At 43.6% G+C, this 10,736-nt stretch overlaps 1 protein-coding gene across 3 annotated transcripts; it reads right to left on the minus strand.

The window, feature by feature from the left end:
• Positions 1-952: 952 nt before the first annotated feature.
• On the minus strand, positions 953-10,736 carry arrdc2 (arrestin domain containing 2). 3 transcript variants are annotated; one of them, XM_006808358.3, is made up of 8 exons: positions 10,662-10,736; positions 9,599-9,853; positions 3,892-4,109; positions 3,691-3,793; positions 3,353-3,609; positions 3,101-3,263; positions 2,619-2,779; positions 953-2,327 (listed from the first exon to the last, which is right to left on the minus strand). In XM_006808358.3, the coding sequence occupies exons 2-8, from the start codon at positions 9,849-9,851 to the stop codon at positions 2,274-2,276; spliced, it is 1,209 nt and encodes a 402-aa protein (XP_006808421.1). In that variant the 5' UTR covers positions 9,852-9,853; positions 10,662-10,736; the 3' UTR covers positions 953-2,273. The 3 variants fall into 3 exon arrangements, with proteins under 3 accessions (XP_006808421.1, XP_035771501.1, XP_006808420.1); XM_035915608.2 differs by lacking the exons at positions 9,599-9,853; positions 10,662-10,736 and adding an exon at positions 5,475-6,546; XM_006808357.3 differs by lacking the exons at positions 9,599-9,853; positions 10,662-10,736 and adding an exon at positions 5,484-6,374.

The following is a 10,736-nucleotide window of genomic DNA, read 5'->3' on the forward strand; positions in this document are numbered from 1 at the left end:
ATTGGGAGAGCTGAAATACATGTTATGCTTACAGCCTTAACTCTTATTTAAGTGAGTGAAATATAATTAAAGACAGGTGTCAAAGCAAAACATATCTGTGTACACAAGCTCGCTCAAACAGAACAAGTGTTGTCTGTGCACACAACTATATTAATATTGCTGCTGTCACGTATCCTGCCTGTCTGGACTTTGAGCATGTGGAGCAGGGCAACACGAGAGGGGTATTTTTGTTTAAACTACTGCTTCATCTTCTGCTTTTTCATTAGGATTAGTGCTGAACCTAATCTTTGCATCCACTTGTAAGGTTTGGTCTGACGTTTTGGTAAACTCCTGATTAGAAAATGGTTTTACTTTAATTCTACTCATTTGAAAAGTGTGAAGCTTTTCAGCCACACTGTTATCCTGCATCCACACCCATCTGACGTCCCTCTGTCCTTAATTGCTGTTTGCAGAAGAAACCCTTGAGAATTTCCTCTGATTTGGCTTTTAGCCATGATTATAGCTACGCTCGTTCGCTCCAATGCGTTACATGTTTATGTGGTGGAAAAAGCAAACCAAAAAAAATAAAGCAAGAGCTAATTATTTGTAAACAAATTACAAAGTGAAATCCGCAGTGTGGTGTGAGTCCATTTTTATTTTGTGGAGCTCCAAAGGCACCGAGAAAAGTTCGATTGCGTAAGTGCGCAATAGAATAAATGTCACTGGCTGAACTTCAGTCTGTAATTATCAACTTGAATCACTGAGCCTAGCTTGTTTCTCCACTGAACCCTGCCCTTGGCAGTAATATAGCTTTGACTCATGGTGTTGGAGATGCTTTTCCAATTCACTGGCACGCAACATTGCTAAACAGAGACTCTCTATTATTTTCCTTTAAAAGAAAAAAGAAAAAAGAAGAAAAAAAGCGGGTGTCCTAGCACACGTACCAGTCAAGGAAACACTGAAGACAAACATCTGTTCAAAAATTGTTTATTAGAAAAAACAATTACAAAAATTTGGGCAATACTGTGAATCAACAATTGCACTTGTATAAAAAAAAATAATACATTCGTCGACTTCAGCCTTTGAAGTCACACAGCTGAACCTGAAGACTTCTGAAACTCCTTTTTTTTTGGAAGTTGAGGAGAAACATAATCCTTGAGAAGGTTTTTTTTTTTGGAATGTTCTTTGTCCCTATGTTTCAGTGGCATCTCCACCTAAAGGCTTTACCCACAGCACCGAGGCATCTGGCTCCCACCGAAAGATTCAGTCCACACAGCTTGGAGGTCTCCACTCCTCCTGTCCTTTTGTTTAGCAGCTGGGAGAGCTAATCTATGAGCCTTGTGCAGTTTTATAAGCAAACTGGAACCCCCTATTTTATTACCACTGCATTATAACACCACAGCTATCTAACACTTCAGTGCCTTGAGCCTTGTGTTAACACAACAAGGCTCTTGGAATACATCTACATACATGCTGACTGCTTCTTTTTTGTTCTAAGTTCTTGCAGGATACATTCAGCTCTATCCAGCTCTGTCCGAGAGAACAGCTCCCTGAAACTCTCATGCAAACTTCAACTGCAGATAATTAAGGCACACTTATTTTTTTCCCTTTTACATATTGTTACCTGCATGCATAAAATACGTCTACATCTTCTTTTCTGACTTTTCTGCTCCACCGTCACACCTACAGATACAGTATGCGTTCGAGTAACAGAAATCCCCGTAGGCACACAATGCATAGTGATGTGTGTTTTAAAAATCTCAGGCATAGGGAAAGTTGGAAACTGAGGGAAATAATTGCACTTCTCTCTTTACGCCACTCAAAGATGACAGTCGGCCATCTTATCAAGAGCGCCTTTTTCAGACATCTGAATGCCAGGTTCAGTTCCAACTTTCCGCCTGGTGAATATCAAGTGATCTCAACCCTTCCCAAAATGTCCCAAATTCCTTGAAAACACAAAAAAATATATAGATATCTTCACGTTAGGGAGTCGTTGATTGGGAGGTATTTGTAGCTCACCACGCAGGGAGCCAAAAGTCACTTGGGAGGGACAGGAACCAAAGCAGAGAAGTTGCTTTCCTTTCAGCCAGAACAGGAAAGCATCCACTTTACTGGACTGGAAACAAAGTGGCACCTCCTCCACTAACATCCAGTTCCTGTGAGCTCCGTCTCCTGGCGCTCCAGTCAATCTGTTAGCAAGTGCTATTAATCAGAGAGACATAATCCGGGAGAAGACAAATCTCTTGATTTGTTTCGTTAATGAGGCTGCTTGAAGCTCAGGCAGGGCTCTTGGTTCAACATGTCATGCAGCGAGGTCTCATGTTGATGGGCTGAGGGTTGGGGTCAATCTGCAGGAAAGAAAAGAAAAACAAAATGCATCAGATGAAGGTTGGACAAGCAGATAATCCAGTTTTTGAATAAAACACTCTTCAATTATGCTCAACCTACACTCTGCTTACACCCACAGATTTGTTTCCATTTAGCTATTGTTACACAACACAGCTGAGATCTCGAGGTTTTGGTAAGCAGGGAATAAAAGGCCTTATATATATATATATATATATATATATATAAGCTTTTATATGTGCCAATCAATCGCAGTAAACAACAGGAGTCGCTTCCAGCCAATGGTGACTCACCTCGCTGTACACTGGAGGAGGTCTGAAGCGAAACTCTTGCACAAAAGCCATTAGGGGTCGCTCCAGGATCCCGCTCAGGTCTTCAGCCTGTTGCGAGGCCACGGCGTTGTGGCGCTGCTCGGCCTCCTCCTCGGTCACCACAGAGCTATAATCCGGAGGAGCTGCAGGGAAAAAACACAGGCAGGATGAGTCCACTCGCGTGACGCGACGGAACAGCACAGGTCCAAACATCGAGCTGCTGACTCATGACTTCATTTTGAAAGCCCACGTAACATTAAGCGCCTTTGGCAGTAACAAACACTGATCTGATCCAACATGAGTTTCTGTGGAACCAAAACCTTTGTTTGTACATCTGACTCATGCAGTATTTTGGCTTTAGAGTGGCGTGCTCTAAATATAATACTGGCAAAAAGAAAGAAAAACTTGTTTGCCATGTGGGGAGTTTTTCCTTTTCGTCCCATAAAGCTTAACGGGACACTTACGCTCTGGCTGCTCAGGGATGGCCATGCGCAGCCACTCCAGGTTGACGCTGTACTGGCTGCTGACGCTGGATGTCCGGCTGCCGAAGGGATGGAGGGGTATGGTGCCTATGACCAGAGGCAGCTCGAGACACAGCTTGGACGTTCCGGGTACATCAACACAAACCTGACGGGAGGAAAGAGAGCTTATAATGCTACCTGGACTGACTGCAGACTCAGAACTGCAGCAGCGCCAATGTTAGGCCGGCAGCTTACCTTCAGCATGTACTCCACTTTGATGATGCGGCACTGCAGGATGGACGGACCTACAGGTGGGATTTTGATGGCGCGGCCGTGCCAGGTTTCCCGACGTTTGGCACCGACGATGTCACCGCAAAGCGTGGCCACGACGGAGCGCTTCTGCTTCATGGTGCCGCGGGCGATGAACGTCTGCGTCTGAATGATAAAAGCTTTGGGGACAACAGATCTGGAGGTAGAGTTGTCGAACTCGGCAAAGACCGGTATCACCTCGCCTGTGGAGAGAGAAAAAGCACGCTTAGAAAGATGAGACACTACAAAAGTTTGAGCACATGGGAAAAGCAGAATGTGCGTACCTGGTGTGTAGCCTTTGCGGTCAATCTTTGCAGTTACCGACACCTGCCCAAAGCTGCGGTACCACGCCCGCGCCATTTTATCCTTCGTACCCGCCTGTGGTGCCTGGAGATTATAAAAACCAGTGAGCAAATTCCATAAAACCCTCAAAATGCATAAATAAATAAATCCCAGCGATGAAATGTGAAGTCTGAGGCACTTACCAGTAAGGCTGGTGTGTTAATGTCGATGGGCTCGATGACTGTAAATTCCTTCTTGATTTTCCTGACTGTGGCCCACGGCCTGTGTAGCTTAACTTTGACCCAGTAACGGATGCTGCCATGTTTTCCCTCGAAGGAGGTGACCAGAGTTTCTTCTGGCAGCTGGAAGCTGAATGGAAACTCGTGTTTGCCAGCAGGTAGGACTGTCACTTCACCGTTATCTGAAAGAAAGAGGGGGAAAAAATTTCAAAGTCAGTCACCTGTTGTTTCATTTTTTGTTAATTTCCCAAAACAATTTCTATAACAGAGGCGCAGAGACTCGCTCTGTGGTAGGAGGAAATTTTACAGCGCAGACGATCAGGTAGCACAGACTTTGTTTTATTTGATGATTTAATGGTATGTATAATGTATACTTCATATAACCTGCATCAGCTTTGCTTGACTGTGGAAATAAACCTCAACTTGACAGTAGAATGCGCTCTGATTACCTGAAAGCTTATTTATTTGGAAGCAAATACCAAAACTATGCATCACAACAGCCACAAAAGTATTCTACATGAATAACGCTTGTTTCATAGGAACAGTCCCGTAAGCCTGTGTTTCTCTGCAATCACATGGTTGCTTTGCTTGCTCAGAGGGGCGGTTCCTTCTCTATTGTGCTGACTGAGAACATGTTTTCCTCGAGCGATATCACACAGCCCGTCTCAACTCTCCTGGGTTCTCTTCACTCTTGCAGCACAAATCCGGGGACAGTTGTTTTGGTTTTGGTGAACCTTTGTTAGATGAATACTCCGATTTCATTTAAACAACACCAACAACGTGTCAACTTCACGGGTCAAGTAGGCTGCAACAAGAAAGCCTTTCTCGTGCCCATCAGCAAAATCCCCCAAAGCAGATTCAGCTGATATGTGCTGCATGATGTGTTTTCTCATTGCTGGCTGCAGGTTTTCACACAACATGCAGCCGAGCATAGAGGCTAAACTCGGCAGGAAAACAACAGAAAAATCGACAAAGCCCTTGGCTGCCCATTTCCTGCCTGTACTTTAAACCAAAAACAGCTCCGTGTCCAAATGAATGAAGCCAGAAACCTGAGGCTAAGTCAGCATGCACAAGAGAGGGAAAAACAAGTCTGGATTTGCTTTCAATTTGGAAAAGCCAGTCTTACTTCTTTTATTTTTCCCCACAGACGTTTTGGGGGTGAGGAAGCAGCTGCTGCTCTATGTTCTTTATGTACATGCTCACGTATTCTTCTTCAAGGAAGTAAAAGAAATGAACCTGAATGGGTTTCTTTTTCATTGCCAGCGTTTACCCGAGTTGCTGTTCTAGTTAACAAGTTTATAAATCATTCGTAACCAATGCAAAGTCTCCGATCTAAGGTTAACTACAGAAGTGGGGGCGGTTAGACTTTATCAGACTTCTGCACAGCCACAGAACTCATCCCAGTCACCATCTCACGCAAACATCCTGAAACACACTATTTTAAGTCTGCAGACAATCTGTCCCCACACAGATAAGCTGTTTTCACAGTTGTCTAGACCGCTCGATCACAGAGAGGACACTTTGGCTGCTTGAGTTGACAGACTTACTGGACTGACCTGCCTGCAGCAGCACCTCTCTGCGGTTCAGGTACTCCACTTCGTCGCCGTAGTTCTGGGTGTACGCGGTGCTGGAGCCCGCCGATCGGGACTCGGTCCAGTGCACTTTTGCAAAACCCTCAGCGTGAAGCTTCAGGGAGTCTACCCGACTCTCCCCGGACAGCTCCAGCACCACCCGCCCGGACACAACATCCCCACTGCTGTACACAGGAGGACAGTCCACCTCCGGAGAGTCGAAGACTATGTCAAACTTTTTCAGCTTGTCGAAAATCATTTTTGCAGGTTTTGCGACTCCTCTCTGTTCTCAAACGAAAAGAAGTGAGAGATTCCTTTAATGTTCCTTCGCAGTGTGTTTAAAGGGTGCTGAGAGTGGCTCTCCAGGTTGCTGCCGCCTACTCTCGTGTGCTTGAAAGCTCGATATGATGTTCACTTTCGGACGGCAGCCTTTTTGCAGGCTGAGAAAGTGGGCGGAGTCTATGGATCATTATGTAAGGCCTCAGGAGAGGGTTTGAAGGCTGGGCGATGCTGCCTTCAGGAACTCCTCCTCGGCGCTGACCCTTCAGACTGCTGTTGTTGTAAATAAGACATAGTCGAGACAGCTTCTTTACTCCGTCAACGTAAACAAGAAAACCTATCAGGTTTCAAAAACGTGGACAGAACTTGAAGTTCCCAGGATTCAAACAGCACATCTGATAAACAGCAGGCTAACCCCACTTCAAATGCAAAAGAGAAACAAGTGGTGCGTCCGTGTTTTAGGGGGTTGTTGTTGGTCTAATTTGACCTCTTTTCTTTTTCTGCGTGTTTACAAGTTGACCTCCTGCTCCAGGAGGACGCAACAGGTATGAAACCATAGGGATACGTGCTCACAGCAGGGCCTACTAAATGATGTCAGAATTAACATGAGACTGTAATCATGATGAAAATGAAACTGAAAACAACAGCCGCTCATCTGGCCTGCTTATCAAGCAAAAAGTCCCGGCATTACTTTCCATTTTGTCGGGCTGTTAAGGTGCAGCAATTCTCCCACACACAGGCACACACACACAAAAACGTCCACATCTCCAAACTAAGCCTGAAGGAAGCATAACAAACACGCAGGCTGGGTGTGGAGGCGGTAGAGGGGAAAACGGGGCCTGGGGATGATTGATGGTTACAGGTTCTTAGAAGAAAACAGGCTTACTGGGTATGCCTCGGTCTGGGAGAGACCCTGGAAGGCTCAGGGTAGTTTCAGTCGGTACCGAAGCTGTTCACTCCACTTCTCCCCTGTCTCTTTTAACATACTATTGCAATTCAAACACAAGCAGCAGTTATTAAAGAAAGGTCATAGATGAAACGCAAAGAAAAGCTCTGCTACAGTTTAAATATGTCATCAATAGAGACTTCTTTAAATTTAACATTCGGCTCCAAAAATGTCCGAACAGAGTGATCTGTGCGCAGAAGTGGGGGTTTTAATCCGCCACTTTTGCAGGTTCTCTTCATTCAGTCCAGAAGTCCTCAGACAAAAATCAGGTCTGCTCTGTGAAAAACAAACTTGTTTACGTCTTTGTTCCCGGGACGAAGAGTCAGCTCTCTACTGCCACTTACCGATCAGCTCAAGCCCAAATTTAACTTGTAGCAAACAAGTTGCATGCAAGGAGTTCCGATTTGGAGTAAAAGCAAAGCCAGCACGCCATCTGCTGGTAAGCAGGAGCAAAGCCGGCTGTAAAGTGCTCCATGCGTTAATGCAGAAGGCCATGTGGCTTTCTGCACGTGCCTGATAGATCACCCCACTGTGCAGATGACTCTGTATGATTACTCTAGGAGGGGGAGCTAAGGGGCTCCTCTGTGTGTGGAGCTGCTCACTAAACAAATACACGAACTAAATTACGACACAGCAAATATCAGCGTCACGTAAAGTTCTGCGTTAATTCACAGACAACTGGAGAACAATGAGCCTTAAAAAAAACACTGCAAAAAGAATGGGAAACAGCAGCAGCTGACAGCACGGTAAAGAGGGCGGCGCCAAGGAGAGCCGTGGCTTGGTGTCCTTGTTGCCATAGTGATGTAGGCTGCATTTGTTAAAAACAGCCCCCCTCCACCCCACACGTCCCCACTTCCTTCCTTCCTTTCTCCTGTCTTCTACCTCCTCCTTTTTTTTCCTGCCCAGACCACATACAACATCCCACATGTTTAAATGTATATTTACTCCTGTTCTAAAGTCACCAGATATAAATAAATAAATGTATAAAATCTAGAAAAGGAAATAGGATTTTGTTCTTGGGAAGATGTAGGACACATATCAGAAGGTTAAGGCTGTGCAAAAATAATTAGCGCTGCTATTTCCTGGAGAGGTCCTGCAAATGTCATTTACAGGACAAACCTCCCAGCGTCTGTGCCAGTGTAACATTATTCTGTACAACCCACAACAGTGCAAAATATACACGTACAACTCGTGCAATAAAGTTTTAAAAAACAAAATAAAACTGCATTTGTGTGACAACATTTATGAGACTTTTTTTTTCTTTTCTGTGGCTATTAGCAAAGCTAAAGCTGTACCAACAGGTCAGTCTTTTATACACAGGTTCTATGGCTCTACACCCTATTCACACTAAACAGTTTTTTAGGCTTCACTGCCTAAAATTGGAATTTGCCTCAATGATCATTAGGACCAAAAATCTAAACTAATGTGAAATCACATAGTTTTGTGAGGATTTGACAGTTATATTGCTTTAGATAGCACACTTCATTTTATGTATAAGTATGGTGGGATTTAGAAGTTCAACATGATGAAATAACCACAGATAACTCTCCTGTTTGGCTAATTGTAAATAAATCAATAATAAAATAAAAAGTGTTCTTCCAAAATTGATGAATGAGATGAGGAAAACTACAATGAGTTCAATTGGAAACCTTTTATTTTGTTGTTCTTTTAGTGACATATATGACTGAGGTGCCTCCATAGTGTAGTGGTAACAACAAATCTCTTTTGCGTTGTGTAAGGAAAGGCATCAGGTCTAAAGTAGACAGTGATATATATGATTTAGGATTAAATGTAGGCTGTATAATTAATATGAATGTAAAAATCATGCTAAGTGCACCTTTAACCACAGAGCAGAAGGTGCAACTGTTGCAGCAGATAATGATGCACTGTCTGGAATTGCAATTTCAATTCAACTGCACTGCAGCCGCTGGAATCTAAAACTACTGGCATCTACTTATCTGCCCAAAATATGGAGTCAAACACAGCATCCTATGAAACATTAACCACTCTGTTTATTTACACCGCTACGATGGCCTGTGCTCTCTGTTTCTCGATGGTGTCCATGCTCAGAGAATTCAACACGTTACAGTACCACGTCCAGTACAACTTCATACCCAGTGAACCAACTGCATATGTTTGGACTCTACACTAATGGGTTTGTGTTTAATGTCAAAGATTATGCTATCTGGCAGATATATCTGGTCGCTCATGCAGGTTTCCACGCAACACATTTGGCCCAGGTGGCTCCAGTTTGCAAACTGCATCGACTACAAGACACAGTGTTGACCAGCTGGCACACAAACAGCAGATCAGCAGTTTAACACCACATTATTCGGCGCAGAGAGAACACTTTTCATCCACCAGGTGCAACATACACTGAAATACAGTTGTTACGTTTATATTTAGCAACAGAGCCGCAAACTGCAGAAACTTTATTGACAATAAGACTACAAAGCTACATTATGGGACAGAAGAAGTAGAAAAAGAGTATGAGGATGGCATCAGGTTCAACACAAATAATACAAGTGTCTTTCAAAGTGTTGTCCTGCCCTTTCCAGCAGTCGCAGTTAATAGTTTGTGTGTTCACCACTACTGTCACTGCATCGAGTGCATCAAAAATTAACTCATTTGCTCACTCATTTGTTTATTTTGTTAAATATAAAGAAGAATGGCAAACAATTTACTTCTCACTTGCAACTTTTGCATTATGTGTGAGCCTAATAGTGTGTTTGTGTCTCAACAGAACCTTGAAAAAAAAGACTGTGGAAATTCACCTGGGGATATTTTACAGTCAGAGTGAACATTAACCACTGTACAAACAGAATACTAATTACTCCATACTCCAGTAATATCATCTGCAATCTTTAATACTAACCTCTGATCAGATGCTGTCTCTTCCTGAAATAGGTGACTTTAGAGGTGTAGTCATTATAGACGGAGTTCATGCCACGGTTTTCCAGCCAGTGTGCTGTGGCTACTCCTCGTCCCAGCACCTTCATGGAGTGTACTCTGGTGGCCCTGCGCAGCTCCAGGACCACCTGGCCAGACACCACCTCCCCTCCAGTGAACGCCGCATCAGCGGGACCATCCAGCTCTAGGGTGAAGGACTTTATGGAGCTCAGTGCCATTTCTGCATGCGAGGACAGAAGAACAGCACATAATGTGCACACACTGTTCACCAAGGTTGAATAGGTTGCCACAGTAATGATGCAAAAGTGTGAAAAACTGTTTTTTGGGTGCTGTAAAAAATATAGCTCTACTGCAAATAGAAACAGTCAGGCAGAGTATATACACTGTAGAGTGTCAGCTGGAGACATGAATGCTTCTAAAGCTTCTGTAAACACTAGGGAACCATGACACAATGAAATTATGCATGATGTCTAACCTGCCATGTTTAAAGGCTGAATTTAAACGTGTACAATGCATTAAATAAAACGAACATACAGTACTGCAGTTTTTCTTTCAGAGTTATTTGTAGGGTGGGGTTTGGGTGGTCTTAATTAGGGTATCGGCCAAGATAGCAACTATTATGCGGGCTGTTTTGGTTTACAAACATACTTCATAATAATAAAACGTTCCAGTGTTTCTGCTCTTTAAACACAAATCAGGCCTAATGGTTACTTGGATGGTTTTAGTTACCTGTTTGGCAACGATGCATTTAAATTCAGTCAGCAATATTACAAAAACATTTCCCTATATACACCAAAGCCACATCTGCTTTGTGTCGTGACTATAATACTGTAGTAACAACCAACACATGTTTTGTAATGCATTTGGATCAAGTCAAGTTCAGCCTAATATTATTTCCATTATGCGGCTGCTACGTTTCAAATTTATAAGCGTCCAGAAGAGCCGGTTAGAGTTAAGAACAGGAACTGCGTCTTATTAAAACAGCTGCGACCGCTGAAGTGACGTTTAAAAGGCTCCTACTAACTCACCGACGGAAGATAAGAGACGTAGAGATCCTAGCGAGGGTCGACGTGCTCAACTGCGCGTTCGCTCTGACTCAGTGA

This window comes from Neolamprologus brichardi, chromosome 15 (genome assembly GCF_056152115.1).
Source record: "Neolamprologus brichardi isolate AB-2024 chromosome 15, ASM5615211v1, whole genome shotgun sequence".
NCBI lineage: Eukaryota > Metazoa > Chordata > Actinopteri > Cichliformes > Cichlidae > Neolamprologus > Neolamprologus brichardi.